Source organism: Rhinopithecus bieti, unplaced genomic scaffold (assembly GCF_001698545.2).
Source record: "Rhinopithecus bieti isolate Rb0 unplaced genomic scaffold, ASM169854v2 scaffold_15296, whole genome shotgun sequence".
NCBI classification, from domain to species: Eukaryota; Metazoa; Chordata; class Mammalia; order Primates; family Cercopithecidae; genus Rhinopithecus; species Rhinopithecus bieti.
In genome coordinates this window covers 3,321,291-3,338,360 of record NW_016809075.1, presented here as the reverse complement: position 1 = coordinate 3,338,360, position 17,070 = coordinate 3,321,291, and the positions used below count along the sequence as shown (strand labels likewise).

The window sequence follows — 17,070 nt, the reverse complement described above, 5'->3', positions numbered from 1 at the left end:
AAAAAAAAAAAAAAAAAAAAAAAATGTTTAATCACTTGTTCTTGGAGGTCAAGGAGATGTCTCAGAGGCAGTCTCCCTGCACTGCCCTTTGAGCAGTTCTTGGCCAGGTAAAGGTCCTGTGGCAAGAAGGTGCCTCAGACAATAGGAGGTGCCCCAGGTACTCTGGAGGAAGCCTTAGAAGAGTGGCAAGGAGGCCAGGCGCAGTGACTCACGCCTGTGATCCCAGCACTTTGGGAGGCCGAGGTGGTTAGATCATGAGGTCAAGCGATTGAGACCATCCTGGCCAACATGGTGAAACCTCATCACTACTAAAAATACAAAATTTTGCTGGGCACGGTGGCGTGTGCCTGTAGTCCCAGCTACTTGGGAGGCTGAGGCAGGAGAATTGCTTGTACCCGGAGGCAGAGGTTGCAGTGAGCTGAGATGGCGCCACTGCACTCCAGCCTGGGGACAGAGTGAGACTCCATCTCAAAGAAAAAAAAAAAAAAGAGTGGCAAGGAGCTTGAATGTTATGGACTGTCACCATTGCCCACCCTACCCCAGATCCCAAGACAAAAGCATGGTTGAAGGAGCACGTGGAGCCTGTGTTCGGCTTCCCCCAGTTTGTCCGGTTCAGCTGGCGCACGGCTCAGACCATCCTGGAGAAAGAGGCGGAAGATGTTATATGGTGGGTATTATGGATGTCCTGGGGGTGCTATAAGGAAGGAAGGAGGGAGGCCAGGGTTCAGCCCTGCCTGAGAGGGTTGCTCCCCATGGAAGTGGTCACTGTCATCACCTGTCTCCCACAGGGAGGACTCAGCACCCGAGGATCAGGAGGGACTCAGGAAGATCACATCCTACTTCCTCAATGAAGGGTCCCAAGCCCATCCCCGTACTTCCCACCGATACTTCCTGGAACGTGGCCTGGAGTCAGCAACCAGCCTCTAACAGCTGCCTCTACTCGCTCTACCTGCCTCCCCAACCCAGACATTAAAGTTGTTTAAGGAGAACCGCACGTAGAGGATGTACTTTTGAGACAGAGGCGAGGTGGGAGTGTGCTCTGCAGCCGGGTCCAGCTATTGCCTTTTGGAACCTTAAACAGAATGGGTGTTGGTTGATTGATTTTATTTGGTTTGATTTTTTTGTATTTTTAAATTTTATTTATTTATTTATTTTATTTATTTATTTTTTTTGAGAGACGGGAGTCTCACTCTGTCACCCAGGCTGGAGTAGAATGGGGCAATCTTGGCTCACTGCAACCTCTGCCTTCCAGGTTCAAGCGGTTCTCCTGCCTCAGTTTCCCAAGTAGCTGGGACTATAGGGGTGTGCCATGCCCAACTAATTTCTTTTTTCTTGAGACAGAGTCTCCTGTTGCCCAGGCTGGAGTACCATGGCATGATCTCAGCTCACTGCAACCTCCACCTCCCTGGTTCAAGCAGTTCCCCTGCCTCAGCCTCCCGAGTAGCTGGGATTACAGGCGCACACCACCACACTCGGCTAATTTTCTTTTCTTTCTTTCTTTTTTTTTTTTTTTTCAGACAGAGTCTCACTTTGTCACCAGGCTGGAGTGCAGTGATGCAATCTTGGCTCATTGCAACCTCTGCGTCCCGGGTTCAAGCAATTCTCCTCCCTCAGCCTCCCACGTAGCTGTGACCACAGGCACGTGCCACCATGCTCAGCTAATTTTTGTAGTTTTAGTAGAGACGGGGTTTCACCATATTGGCCAGGATGGTCTTGATCTCTTGACCTTGTGATCCACCCATCTCAGCCTCCCAAAGTGCTAGGATTACAGGCATGAGCCACCGCGCCCAGCCAGTTTTCTTGCATTTTTAGTAGAGACGGGGTTTCACCACGCTGGCCAGACTGGTCTTAAACTGCTGACCTCAGACAGTCTGCCCGCCTCAGCCTCCCAAAGTGCTGGGATTATAGGTATGAGCCATTGTGCCCCACCTAAATTTTGTATTTTTTAGTGGAGACAAGGTTTCACTATATGTTGGTCAGGCTGTTCTCTACCTCCTGACCTCAGGTAATCTGCCCGCCTCAGCCTCCCAAAGTGCTGGGATTACAGGCGTGAGCCACTGCACTGACCTTTTTTTAGTTATATGTTTAATTTATTTTTTTAATTTTTTAAATTTTTTTATTTTTTATTTATTTATTTTTTTACATAAGAAAGTGGCAGCCTTTTATTGCAAATATGCACACACTCTTGGGCGAGGTTCCTCGGTCCTCAGGTATGGGGCCAGGAAAGTTGCGCCAGCGCTCTCGGGTGAGGTTCTTCAGTCCACAAATGTGGGTGCCGAAGAAGTCACACCAGCTCCTGCTGGCAGCGGACTTTTATGCATTGGTACTGGAAGGGGGAGGGCAGTGGGCGGGATAAGGGCGTGATAGGGGCGTCTCCATAGGCGTGGCCGGGTAAGTTTCCATCTCTTCGGGGTGACATCACCTGGCGCATGCTCAGTTGATCTGCATCTTCCCGGGCGCGGGCTGCATTTTCCTGCTACTTGTACCGTTACCTTGGGCTCGGCAAGGGTGACTGGGGTCTCTGAGTGTGGGCACCATCAATCGTCATCAAGGTGTAGGAGCTGGAAGGAGCTTTCTGACCTTTGAGGAGAGGCACCATGTTGAGGCGCGGCACCTGTCTTGATGGTGGGGCAATCAGACTTCTAGTGTCCTTCCTCTAGGAGGCTTGGAGGTGTGGAAAGTAGCGTCTGGGTCCTGGTCCATCTGCGGTGTGAAAGGTGGAGGAGGCTCCCTGGACCTTGGGGGGCCCTGAGGAGGGGTCTCCTCCCGGGTTTCGGCACCACCTGTCTTAATTTAATTTAATGTAACTTAATTTAGGAGAGCTAAGTAATTAAACATGAGGCCAAAGTACATAAGAAAGCGGCAGCCCTTTATTGCAAATATGCACACACTCTCGGGTGAGGTTCCTCGGTCCTCAGGTATGGGGCCAGGGAAGTCACGCTGGCGCTCTTGGGTGAGGTTCTTCGGTCCACAAATGCGGGGGCTGAAGAAGTCACCTATATGTTTAATTTAAAAATTTTTTTTTTAATTTTCTTTCTTGAGACAGAGTCTTGGTCTGTCACCCAGGTTGCAGTGCATTGGTGCAATCTTAGCTCACTGCAACCTCCGCCTCCCAGGTTCAAGTGATTCTCCTGCCTAGCCTCCCTAGTAGCTGGGACTACAGGTGCATGCCACCATGCCTGGCTCATTTTTTGTATTTTTAGTAGAGACAAGGTTTCACCATGTTAGCCATGATGGTCTCAATCTTCTGACCTCATGATCTGCCTGCTTCGGCCTCCCAAAGTGCTGGGATTACAGGTGTGAGCCACCACACATGGCCTATTTTTATGTTTTGAAAATTTTTTTGAGGAAGAATCTCATTCTGTCGCCCAAGCTGTAGTGCAGTGGTGCGATCTCAGCTCACTGCAACCTCGGCCCCCTGGGTTCAAGCAATTCTCCCACCTTAGCCTCCTGAGTAGCCCAGATTCCATGCACATGACACGATGCCCAACTAATTTTTGTATTTTTTGTAGAGACGAGGTTTCACCATGTTGCCCAGGCTGGTCTTGTAGTCCTGGGTTCAAGTGATCTGCCTGCCGCGGCCCCTCAAGGTGTGAGCCACCATACTTGGCCGATTTATTCTAATATGTAAAATACATGATGTGACTGGTCGCAGGGACTCATATTAGTGCTTTGGAAGGCTGAGTCAGGAGGATCTTGACCAGCCTGGACAACATAGGGTAACAAGAGTGAAACTCTGTCTCAAAAAAAAAAAAAAAAACTGGCTCGGCCACATGGGGGAAGATAAGAAAAAATAAAGAAAGGTAACAAACCAAACAAAAATCTTGACGGGCAGGGTGGGGTATGGCTGCAGTCCCAGCTTTCCTGGAGGTTTAGGTAGGCTCCAGCATGGGCGACAGAGCAAGGCCATGTCTCAAAAAAAAAAAAAAAGCGTATCTGCACATAAATGTTTGAAACAAGCTGCATTCTCTCCAGAAGGACCTAGAAGGCACAGATAAGCCCACCAGTGATTTCAGGCAGGTTGAGATGGAAGCTTTTCAAATGTTCTCCTTTCTTTGGTTCTGTTTTTGTTTTGTTTTGTTTGAGACAGAGTCTCATTCTGTCACCCAGGCTGGAGTGCAGTGGCACAGTCTTAGGTCACTGCAATCCCCACCTCCCACATTCAAGCGATTCTCCCACCTCGGCCTCCCAAACAGCTCCCGAACACCATGCCTGGCTAATTTTTGTATTTTTAGTAGTGACAGGGTTTCACCATGTTGGCCAGGCTGGTCTGAAACTCCTGACCTCAAGTGACCCACTTGCCTCGGCCTCCCGATGTGCTGGGATTATAAGTGTAAGCCACTGCACCCAGTCTGTTTTTGTTTTCTGAGACAGGATCGCTGTCACCCAGTCCAAAGTGTTGTCATGTGATCTTGGCTCATTGAAGCCTCGAATGTCTGGGCACACACGATCTTCCCACCTCAGCCCTGTAAGTGGAACTACAGGTATGCCACCAGGTGCAGCCAATTAAAAAAAATGGCCGGGTGTGGTGGCTCACGCCTGTAATCCCAGCACTTTCGGAGGCAGTGTTGCAGTCTTGACTTACTGCACCCTCAAACTCCTGAGGTCAAGTGACCCTCCTTTCTCAGCCTTCAAGTAGCTAGCACTGCTGGCATGTATCACTATGCTCAGCTAAGTTTTTTTCTTTCTTTCTTTTTTTTTTTGAGACGGATTCTCACTCTGTAGCCCACGCTGGAGTGCAGTGGCGCAATCTCCACTTACTGCAAGCTCCTGGGTTCAGCCATTCTCCTGCCTCAGCCTCCCAAGTAGCTGGGACTACAGGCCCCTGCCACCATGCCCAGCTAACTTTTTTGTGTTTTTTTTTAGTAGAGACGGGGTTTCTTTTTGTTTGTTTGTTTTTTTGAGATGGAGTCTCACTCTGTAGCCCAGGCTGGAGTGCAGTGGCGCTATCTCGGCTCACTGTAAGCTCCGCCTCCCGGGTTCACGCCATTCTCCTGCCTCAGCCTCCCGAGTAGCCGGGACTACAGGCGCCCACCACTGCGCCCGGCTAATTTTTTTTTGTATTTTCAGTAGAGGCGGGGTTTCACTGGGTTAGCCAGGATGGTCTCGATCTCCTGGCCTCCTGATCCACCTGCCTCGGCCTCCCAAAGTACTGGGATTACAGGCGTGAGCCACCGCGCCCGGCAGGTTTTTTATTTCGTAGAGATGGGGTCTCCCTATGTGACAGGAGGCCTAGCACTTTGGGAGGCTAACACTATGTTGTGTTCTTGAGACGGAGTCACTCTGTCACCCAGGCTGGAGTGCAGTGGCATGATCTTGGCTCACTGAAACATCCGCCTCCCAGGCTCTAGCTCCTGCCTCAGCCTCCCAAGTAGCTGGGATCACAGATGCGCACTTCCATGCCTGGCTAAGTTTTTGGCATTTGGCATTTTAGTAGAGATGAGGTTTCACCATGTTGCCTAGGGTGGTTTTGAACTCCTGAGCCCAGGTGTTCTGCCCACCTCGGCCTCCCAAGTGCTGGGATTATAAGCATCAGCCACACCTGGCCCCTACAGAGTTCTTTTTTTTTTTTCTTGAGATGGAGGCTCACTCTGTCACCCAGGTCCCACATACTTGGGAGGCTGAGGCAGGAGAATAGCTTGAACCTGGGAGGTGGAGGTTGCAGTGAGCCAAGATCACGCCACTGCACTCCAGCCTGCACGATAGAGACTCAGTAAGAAAAAAAAAAAAAATTAGGGGGGCCGGGCATGGTGGCTTACGCCTGTAATCCCAGCACTTTGGGAGGCCAAGGCAGGCAGAACACCTGAGGTCAGAAGTTTGAGATCAGCCTGGCCACCATGGCGAAACCCCATCTCTACTAAAAATAAATCAGCTGGGAGTAGTGGCAAACGCCTGTAATCCCAGCTACTCGGGAGGCTGAGGCAGAACTGCTTGAACCGGGGAGGCAGAGGTTGCAATGAGCCAAGATCATGCCATTGCACTCCAACCTGGGCGACAGAGTGAGACTCCATCTCAAAAAAAAAAATTTTTTTTTATAGAGATGGAGGTCTTGCTCTGTTGCACAGTTTGGTCTCAAATCCGTGCTCAAAGGATCCTCCTGCCACAGCCTCCCAAAGTGTCAAATTGTTGAGATTACAGGCATGAGCCACAGTGCCCGGCCAAGTGTCCTAATTTCTTATAGTCATTGGATTAGAGCTCACAAATATGAACTCATTTTACTTTACCCCTTTCAACACGCTGTCTCCAAACAGTCACATTTTGATATCCTGGGGGTTAGGACTTGAACATATGAATTGGGGGAGACCATTCAACCCAAAACAGAGCATTTCTCCACTCCATGCAAATACTGTGTTGGACACAGAAGCCAGCACTGCCCCAGCCAGCCAGAATCCCAGAACTGCCCTTGGACGGTGGAGGCTAGAATGCCTGGGAATGCATGATGGGGGACCCAGCTCTGATCTGGGGGTCTCAGAGCCTGAGGAACCAACTGGCAGAGGTCTGTGGGGTGAATGCAGTGGTATAAGTGACTGGAGGATGGAGGGGGTTCCAGGCAGTGGGCACGTGTAGAGGCCTAGAAATGGGAGACCTGGCTTCAAGAAGGCCTAAGAGGCCAGGCGCCGTGGCTCACGCCTGTAATCCCAGCACTTTGGGAAGCTGAGGTGGGTGGATCATGAGGTCAAGAGATGGAGACTATCCTGGCCAACATGATGAAACCCCATCTCTACCAAAAATGCAAAAATTAGCTGGGTGTGGTGGCAGGCACCTGTAGTCACAGCTACTCTGGAGGCTGAGGCAGCAGGATCACTTGAACCTGGGAGGTGAAGGTTTCCGTGAGCTGAGATCGCGCCACTGCGCTCCAGCCTGGTAACAGAGCAAGACTCCGTCTCAAAAAAAAAAAAAAAAAAAAAAAAAAAAAAAAAAAAAAAAAAAAAAAAGAAGGCCCAAGAGCAGGGCAGTGAGAGTAGGCATTCGGGAGGAGGTGTGGTCTCCACCCAAGAGACACCCTCTATCCAACCCTCATCCATCCTGTTATTATTTTGTTATTTGACTTAAAAACTATTTTTTTTTTTTTTTTTTTTTTTTTTGAGACGGAGTCTTGCTCTGCCGCCCAGGCTGGAGTGCAGTGGCCGGATCTCAGCTCACTGCAAGCTCCGCCTCCCGGGTTTACGCCATTCTCCTGCCTCAGCCTCCCGAGTAGCTGGGACTACAGGCACCTGCCTCGTCTCCTGGCTATTTTTTTTTTTTTTTTTTTTTTTTTTTTTGTAGAGACAGGGTTTCACCGTATTAGCCAGGATGGTCTCAATCTCCTGACCTCGTGATCCGCCCGTCTCGGCCTCCCAAAGTGCTGGGATTACAGGCTTGAGCCCGGCCAAAAACTTTATTTTTCTTTTGAGATAGAGACTTGCTCTGTTGCTCAGGCTGTGTTGCAGTGGCACCTCAGCTCACTGCAACCTCCGCCTCATGGGTTCAAGCGAGCACATCCGGCTAATTTTGTATTTCTTTTCTATGTTGTTGTTGTTTTTTTAATTAATTAATTAATTTATTTTTTGAGACTGAGCCTTGCTCTATCCCCCAGGCTAGAGTTCAATGGCCCGATTTTGGCTCACTGCAACCTTTGTCTCCCTGGCTCAAGTGATTCTCCTGCCTCAGACTCCTGAGTAGCTGGGATTACAGGCACCCGCCACCCTGCCCAGCTAATTTTTTTTTTCTTTTTTTTTTGAGGCAGAATCTTGCTTTGTCTCCCAGGCTGGAGTGTGGCGGCGTGATGTCGGCTCCCTGCAACCTCTGCCTCCCGGGTTCAAAAAATTCTTCTGCCTCATCCTCCCAAGTATCTGGGACTACAGGCACGTTCCACCATGCCTGGCTAACTTTTTGTATGTTTAATAAAGACAGGGTTTCCCCGTGTTAGCCAGGATGGTCTCGATCTCCTGACCTCGTGATCCACCCGCCTTGTCCTCCCAAAGTGCTGGGTTTACAGGCGTGAGCCACTGCACTCCACCTTCTTTGACTTTTTATAGACACCGGGGGTCGGGAGAGGTGGGTCTCAAAGTCCTGAGCTCAAGTGGTCTCCTGCCTTGGCCTCCCCAAATGCTAGGATTATAGGTAAAAGCCACCAGTCACAACGTGTGGCCTGTAAATGTTATTTCTTTTTTTTTTTTTTTTTTTTTTGAGACGAGTCTTGGCCTGTCTCCGCTGGAGTGCAGTGGCCAATCTCGATTTTATCGTTGTTCAGTGCACTTTTCTAACTGCAGTCTCCGCCTCCGGGTTACCCCATTCCGCTGCTCAGCTCCCGAGTACTGGGACTAAGGCCTAGGCTCCCGCCCACACTCGCCGCTAGTTTTTGTATTTTTTTAGTAGAGACGGGTTTCCACCTGTGTTAGCCAGATGTCTCGACTCCTACCTCGTGATCGCCCCGTGCTCGGCCTCCCAAATCGGGATTACAGGCTTGAAGCCACCGCGCCGGGCCTTTTTTATTTTTTTTCTGGAGAAGAGTCTCGCTCTGTCACCCAGGCTGGAGTGACAGTGGTGCAATCTCAGCCCACTGCAACCTCTGCTCCCAGGTCAGGCAATCCAGCCTCAGCCTCTCCGAGTAGTTTGGAATTTATAGCTGTGTGCCACACTCCCACTAATTTTTGTTTTTTTTTTTTTTGAACGAGCCTCCCTGTCACCGTGCAGGCGGAGTGCAGTGGCCAGATCCAGCTCCGCAAGCCCCGCCTCCGGGTTACACCATTCTCCTGCCTCAGCCCTCCCGAAGCTGGGACTACAGGCGCCCGCCACACCTCACCCGGCTAGTTTTTTGTATTTTTTAGTAGAGACGGGGTTTCACCGTGTTCGCCAGGATGGTCTCGATCTCCTGACCTCGTGATCCGCCCGTCTCGGCCTCCCAAAGTGCTGGGATTACAGGCTTTAGCCACCGCGCCTGGCCAAATTTTTATATTTTTAGTAGAGACGAGGTTTCACCGAGTTGGCCAGGCTTGTCTTGAACTCCTGACCTCAGGTTATCCACCCACCTCAGCCTCCCAATGTGCTGGGATTATAGGCATGAGCCACTGCGCCCAGCCTGCAAATGTTACTTGTGACAACAGTCTTTGAATTTGTGTGAACTCAGTGCTGGGTCCCCGTCCTAGCAGCATGAAGCTCATATGGGAGTTGGAGAGAGTCCAGAGTTCCACACTGACCTGCTCAAGATCCCCAGTGTCATGTTTTTGAGGGTTTTGTTAAGAAACAGGGTTGACCGGGCGCAGTGACTCACCCCTGTAATCCCAGCACTTTGGGAGGCCGAAGCGGATGGAACACCTGAGGTCAGGAGTTCTAGACCAGCCTGGCCAACATGGTAAAACCCCATCTCTACTAAAAATACAAAAATTAACCGGGCCTGGTGGCAGGCGCCTGTCATCCCAGCTACTCGAGAGGCTGAGGCACGAGAATCGCTTGAACCCGGGAGGCAGAGGTTGCAGTGAGCTGAGATCATATCTTCACACTCCAGCCTAGGGGACAAGAGTGAGACTTCGTCTCAAAACAACAAAAAAAGAGAGGGTCTTGGCCAGTCACAGTGGCTCCCGCCTGTAATCCCAGCACTTTGGGAGGCCAAGGTGGGCGGATCACGAGGTCAGAAGTTCAAGACCAGCCTGACCAAAATGGAGAAACCCCATACCTGTAATCCCAGCTACTCGGGAGGCTGAGGCAGAGGAATCGCTTGAACCCAGGAGGCAGAGGTTGCGGTGAGGTGAGATCGTGCCATTGCACTCCAGCCTGGGTAAAAAGAGCAAAAACTCCGTCTCACACACATACACATACACACAAAATGGCTGGGCGTGGTGGTGAGTGCCTATAGTCCCAGATACTTGGGGAGCTGAGGCGGGAGGATCATTTGAGCTTGGGAGGTTGAGGCTGCAGTGAGCCAAGACTGCACCACTGCACTTCAAAGCCTGAACAACAGAGTGAGACCCTGTTCAAAAAAAAAAAAAAAAAAATCGAGGCTGGGCATGGTGGCTCATGCCTTTTATTCCAGCACTTTGAGAGGCTGAGGCAGGTGGATCACCTGAGGTGAGGAGTTCAAGACCAGCCTGGCCAGCATGGCAAAACCTGTCTCTACTAAAATACAAAATTAGCCAGGCGTGGTGGCAGGCGCCTGTAATCTCAGCTAATCAGGAGGCTGAGGCAGGAGAATTGCTTGAACCTGGGAGGCAGAGGTTGTAGTGAGCCAAGATCATGCCACCACACTCCAGCCTGAGTGACAAGAGTGAGATTTCGTCTAAAAAAAACAAAACCTGTGGCTCTCACATGTTTCCTTTTCTAAATGAGGTCCTGAGTATCTGGGACTACAGGCACAAACTATAGCACCTCGCTAATTTTTTTGTTTGTGTGTGTGTGTGTGTGTGTGTGTGTGTGTGTGTGTGTGTGTTTTGGTAGAGATGAGGTCTCACTATGTTGCCCAAGCTGATTTTGAACTCCTGGCTTCAAGCTATTCTCCTACTTCAGCCTCCCAAAGTCTTGGGATTACAGGCGTGAGCTGTCCTGCCTAATTTTGTCCAGCCTAATTTCTTTTTGTATTTTGGAGATGAGGTCTGGCTATGGTGCCCATGCTGTTCCCGAACTCCTGGCCTCAAGCAATACTGTCACCTCAGCCTCCCAGGTAGCTGAGACTATAACCACGAGCAGCCAAACCTTGCATCACACCCTGTCGCTTTTTTTTTTTTTTTTTTTTTGAGACACCGTCTCCCTCTGTTGCCCTGGCTGGAGGGCAGCAGTGCAATGACTGCTCACTGCAACCTCCACCTCCTGGGCTCAAGCAATCCTCTCACCTCAGCCTCCCAAGTAGCTGGGACTACAGGTGTGTGCCACCATGCCTGGCTAATTTTTTAAATTTTTAGTAGAGATGAGGTTTCACCATGTGGCCCAGGGTGGTCTGGAACTCCTGACCTCAAAGAATCCATCTGCCTCAGCCTCCCAAAATGCTAGAATTACAGGTGTGAGCCACCGCCCCGGTACATCACACTCTATCCTCAGATTCAAGTGCCTCTGCCTGGCATCCAGTGTCTTCCAGGACCAGACCCCATCTCCCATGGTCTATCCCAGGCTTCCTGTCCTCCACAGCTTGTTTATCTGACTGGCGATCCTTTAAAGACTTGCTTTACTTGGGCTGGGCGTGGTGGCTCACGCCTGTAATTCCAGCACTTTGGGAGGCCGAGGTGGGCAGATCGTGAGGTCAGGAGATCGAGACCATCCTGGCTAACACAGTGAAACCCCATCTCTACTAAAAATACAAAAAATTAGCCGGGCGTGGTGGTGGGCGCCTGTAATCCCAGCTACTCGGGAGGCTGAGCTTGCAAGTGAGCTGAGATTGCGCCACTGCACTTCAGCCTAGGCGACAGAGCGAGACTCCATCTCAAAAAAAAAAAAAAAAAGACTTGCTTTACTTTTCTTCCTTCAATGCTTGTTCCTCCTCATTGTCACAATAACACAATATATAACATCAATAACCCAGTATGTAACATCATCCACAAGAAACAATCATAATAGACGGTGTCTACATTCATTGAGAGATAATTACGTGCCACACTTTCTAAGCATTTTATTTGACATCCCTCCTATTGGAGGTGGAGTCTATGATGCCTCTGCTTGAATATGAGCTGGCTTCAGTGACTCCCTGCAGTGAATAGAAAGTGAGAGATGTCACACTGTGTTAATTCCAAGGTTAAGTCATCAAAATTGAACTCCCACTTGGCTTGCTCTCTTGAGACATTTCCCTTAGATCGTAGCTGCCATGTTGAGAAGAAGCCCAAGCCACAGAGAGGCCATGTGCAGATATTCTGGCCAATAGCCCCAGCAGAAGTTGAAGGCAACAGCCAACGCCAACTAGCAGATATGTGAGTGAGGAAGACTTCAACATGATTCCATCCCCAGCCACTGTCTGCAAGTACATGACAGATCTTCAGGAAGAACAGCCAGGCTGGACTGAGTCAAACCCCAGAACCATGAAAGACAGTGACTTTTTTTTTTTGAGATGGAGTCTTGCTCTGTCACCCAGGAGGCTGGAGTGTTATGGTATGATCTCGGCTCACTGCAACCTCTGCTTCCTGGGTTCAAGCAATTCTCCTGCCTCAGCCTCTTGAATATCTGGGATTACAGGCATGCACCACCACCACACCCGGCTAATTTTCTGTATTTTTAGTATAGGTGGTGTTTCACCATGTTGATCAGGCTGGTCTTGAACTCCTGACCTCATGATTCACCTACCTCAGCCTCCCAAAGTGCTGATTTTTTTTTTTTTTTTTTTTTTTTTTTTTTTTTTTTTTTTTTTTTTGAGACGGAGTCTCCCTCTGTCGCCCGGGCTGGAGTACAGTGGCCGGATCTCAACTCACTGCAAGCTCCGCCTCCCGGGTTTACGCCATTCTCCCGCCTCAGCCTCCCGAATAGCTGGGACTACAGGCGCCCGCCACCTCGCCCGGCTAGTTTTTTGTATTATTTTAGTAGAGACGAGGTTTCACCGTGTTAGCCAGGATGGTCTCGATCTCCTGACCTCGTGATCCGCCCGTCTCGGCCTCCCAAAGTGCTGGGATTACAGGCTTGAGCCACCGCGCCCGGCCCAGTCTTTGTTCTTTTAGGCTTTCCACTGATTGGATGAGGCCAATCCTCATTATGGAGGGTAGTCAATGGATTTCAACATTAATCTCACATTAAAAAAAAAAAAAATCTCTCACAGAAGCCCACACAGAATAATGTTCAATCAAATATCTGGGCACTATTAGATATCTAATCCTACTATTATAAGTAATTAGTCTTATCTAACGTTTGGCTCTTATAAATAACTCTATAATGAACAACTTCATACATAAGGTACTGCACACATTTTAGATTGTATCCTTATGGTGAGCTACTAGAAACAGAATCATTTGGTCAAAAGATATGCACATTTTTAGCAAATAGTCATCCATAATGGTCCTATCACTTTACAAGCTTACCAAAAATTGTTGAGCTCTTATTTCCTTTGGACACTTAAAATTATCAGAATTTCCCAGTGTCTTTAAAAGTGTCTGCACTGCAGGTGAAAACCTGTACAACATTATCACTATATGTGTATTTATTTATCACCAAGGTTGAGCATTTTCTCAAATATTTAAATCAGAAATATTTGTGAATTGCCCATTCATATTTTTTGTCCAATTTTCTTCTGGAAAGTTTGTCTTTTTCTTATTGGTTTTAAAGAGTTCTTTATATATAAAAAGCATTATTCCACCCTCTTGTATTTGTTCTAAACATTCTTTTTTCTTTGTTCTTTACCGTGTGTACATTATACCATATGAAACTGCATTTTTTTAATTTAAATTTTTTTGTAGAGATGGAGTCTCACTATTTTGCCCAGGCTGGTCTTGAACTCCTGGGCTCATGCAATCCTCCTGCCTTGGCCTCCCAAAGTGCTGGGATTAGAGATGTGAGCCACTGCACCTGGTCACAAATGGCCTTTTTTAGGCAAAAAATAGTCTACCATTAGAAATGTCATTGGATTTAATCTAATAATTTTCTTTATGGTTTTCTTGTGCATGTAGTTAAATCTAGCAATCTTTCCTTTATGATTTCTGCCTTTATAGGTGACAGTACTTGTTCATTTGGCATGCCTATACCAAATTATGTGTTAGAATATATTTTATTTCATTTAAATCTTTGTATGCCCAAACCAAATTATCTGTTGAAATATGCTTTTTTCAGTCAAAAACTTGTTACTATTTCCATCTTTATATAGTTTCCAATATCCACCCTGATATCAAAAGGTTTTGATACTTGTCCAGTTCCCTTAAACTTCATGCTCTCACCAAATGCTAAATATGAATCCAAAACTTACTATGTCCATAGTATCTCTCAAATTTGTTTCTTCTTCTTTCACTATCTGCCACTACCCAAGTGCAGGTCTTCATCCTCTCTCATCTGGTTTGTTACATACAGAACTGGGCAAACTATGACCCAAGGCCACATTTAGCTAGTTGCCTGTTTTTGTAAATAAAGTTTTATTGAAACAGCAGCACCCATACATTAATATATTATCTATGGCTGCTTTTGTGCTGCAATGCAGCATTGAGTAGTTGCAACAAAGACCATATGACCCTCAAAGCCAAATAATTATTTTCTGGTCCTTACAGAAAAAGTTTTCCAATTACTGTTCTAATTAAATAACCACCAACCAACCAGCCACCTCACCTTCATTCACCACACCACATAAAAAGTGCCATTTTAATATACCATTTTAAAACTTGGATCTAATGTGTCACTTCCACAATAAAATACATTTAATGGTTCACCATTGCTCACACAACAAAGCACAAACTCTTAGCTTTGCATTCAAAGTCTGCCATCACTTGCCTACACCTGACTTTTCTTGCTTACCCCTACCATCATGGAGTGCTCATTTTTCCCAGGAAACACTGCACAGTCATGTCCTGTAATAGTCCATTTTCACACTGCTGATAAAGATATATTCGAGGCTGGGAAGAAAAAGAGGTTTAATTGGACTTACAGTTCCACATGGCTGGGGAGGCCTCAGAATCACGATGGGAGGCAAAAGGCACTTCTTACATGGTGGCGGCAAAAAAAAAAAAAAAAAAAAAAAAAAAAAAAAAAAAAAAAAAAATTGAGGAAGAAGCAAAAGCAGAAACCCCTGAAAAACCCATCAGGTCTCATGGTACTTATTCACTATCATGAGAATAGCATGGGAAAGACCTGCCCCCATGATTCAACTACCTCCCCCTGGGTATCTCCCACAACACATGGGAATTCTGGGAGATACAATTAAAGTTGAGATTTGGGTGGGGACACAGCCAATCCATATCATTTGCCAACCCCTGGCCCCTCCAAATCTCATGTCCTCACATCTCAAAACCAATCATGCCTTCCCAACAGCCCCCCAAATCTTAACTCCTTTCAGCACTAACCCAAAAGTCCAGAGTCCAAAGTCTTGTCTGAGACAAGGCAAGTCCATTCTGCCTATGACCCTGTAAAACCAAAAACAAGCTAGTTAATTCCTAGATACAACGGGGGTACAGGTGTTTGGTAAGTACAGGCATTCCAAATGGGAGAAATTGGCCAAAACAAAGGGGTTACAGGGACCATGCAAGTCTGAAATCCAGCGGGGCAGTCACATTTTAAAACACCAAAATGATCTCCTTTGACTCCAGGTCTCACATCCAGGTCATGCTGATGCAAGAGGTGGGTTCCCATGATCTTGGGCAGCTCTGTCCCTGTGGCTTTGCAGGGTAAAGCTTCCCTCCCGGCTGCTTTCACAGGCTGGTGTTTAGTGTCTCTGGCTTTTCCAGGCACACAGTACAAGCTGTTGGTGGATCTACCATTCTGGGGTCTAGAGGATGGTGGCCCTCTTCACCCAGCTCCGCTAGGCAGTGCTCCAGAAGGGACTCTGTGTGGGGGCTATGATCCCACATTTCCCTTCTGCACTGCCCTAGCAGAGGTTCTCCATGAGGGCGCCACCCTTGCAGAAAACTTTTGCCTGGGCATCTAGACGTTTCCATACATCTTCCGAAATCTAGGTGGAAGTTCCCAAACCTCAATTCTTGACTTCTGTGCACCTGCAAGCTCAACACCACATGGAAACTGCCAAAGCTTGGGGCTTCCACCCTCTGAAGCCCCAGCCTGAGCTGTACTTTGGTCCCTTTCAGCCACAGCTAGAGCAGCTGGGACACAGGGTACCAAGTCCTTAAGCTGCGCACAGCACAGGGACCCAGGGCCCAGCCCACAAAAACACTTTTTCCTCCAGGGCCTCTGGGCCTGTGATGGGAGGGGCTTCCGTGAAGGTCTCTGACATGGCCTGGAGACATTTTTCCCATGATCTTGGAGATTAACATTAGGTTCCTTGTTACTTATGCAAATTTCTGCAGTTTTATTGAATTTCTCCCCCAGAAAATGGCTTTTCTTTTCTATTGCATAGTCAGGCTGCAAATTTTCCAAACTTTTATGCTCTGCTTCCCTTTTAAAACTGAATGTCTTTAACAGCACACAAGTCACCTCTTGAATGCTTTGCTGCTTAGAAATTTCTTCCACCAGCTACCCTAAGTCATCTTTCTCAAGTTCAAATTTTCACAGATCTCTAGGGCAGGGGCAAAATGCGACCAGTCTCTTTGCTAAAACATAACAAGAGTCACCTTACTCCAATTTCCAAAAAGTTTCTCATCTCCATCTGAGACCACCTCAGCCTGGACCTTATTGTCCATATCGCTATCAGCATCTTGGGCAAAGCCATTTAACAAGTCTCTAGGAAGTTCCAACTTTCCCACGTTTTCCTGTCTTCTTCTGAGCCCTCCAACTGTTCCAACCTCTGCCTGTTACCCAGTTCTAAAGTCACATCCACATTTTTGGGTATATTTTCAGCAATGCCCCACTCTGCTGGTACCAATTAACTGTATTAGTCCATTTTCACATGACTGATAAAGACATACCCGAGGCAGGGAAGAAAAAGAGGTTTAATTGGATATATAGTTCCACATGGCTGGGGAGACCTCAGAATTATGGCGGGAGGCCTCAGAATTATGGCAGGAGGCAAAAGGCACTTCTTACATGGTGGCAGCAAGATAAAATGAGGAAGAAGCAAAAGCGGAAACCCCTGATAAACCAATCAGATCCTGTGAAACTTATTCACTATCATGAGAATAGCATGGGAAAGACTGGCTCACATGATTCAATTACCTCCCCTTTGATCCTTACCAACATGTGGGAATTCTGGGAGACACAATTCAAGTTGAGGTTTGGGTAGGGAGACAGCCAAACCATATCATGTCCCATGTCAGTGTACCTTTTCTGATGCTATCTGCTCTTCATCAGATATTCTTTCTTCTCCACTTGCTGAAATTCTGTCTATTGTTTAAGAGCATTCTCAAATGTTATTTAAGTGAAGTTCTCCCTGATACCCCATGGGTTCCCCTCATTGCCTTATCCCAATCAGAATGAATTACTCCTACCTTTGGGATCTTGGGCACTGCTTGTAATCCTCTACTAAGAGGTCTAAACACGGTCTTTTTTTTTTTTTTTTTTTTTTTTTTTTTTTTTTTTTTGGGGGGGGGTTTTTTC

At 47.7% G+C, this 17,070-nt stretch overlaps 1 protein-coding gene across 2 annotated transcripts in view; it reads left to right on the top strand.

Moving 5' to 3' along the window:
* Positions 1-1,106, top strand: part of RNASEH2A (ribonuclease H2 subunit A) — a 38,125-nt gene extending 37,019 nt beyond the window's left edge. For both annotated transcript variants that reach the window (XM_017888416.1, XM_017888415.1), the window contains exons 9-10: positions 544-667; positions 789-1,106. In XM_017888416.1, coding sequence (XP_017743905.1) covers positions 544-667; positions 789-927 — 263 coding nt within the window. In that variant the 3' untranslated portion in view covers positions 928-1,106. The remainder of the gene's footprint in view (positions 1-543; positions 668-788) is intronic.
* Positions 1,107-17,070: the final 15,964 nt, after the last annotated feature.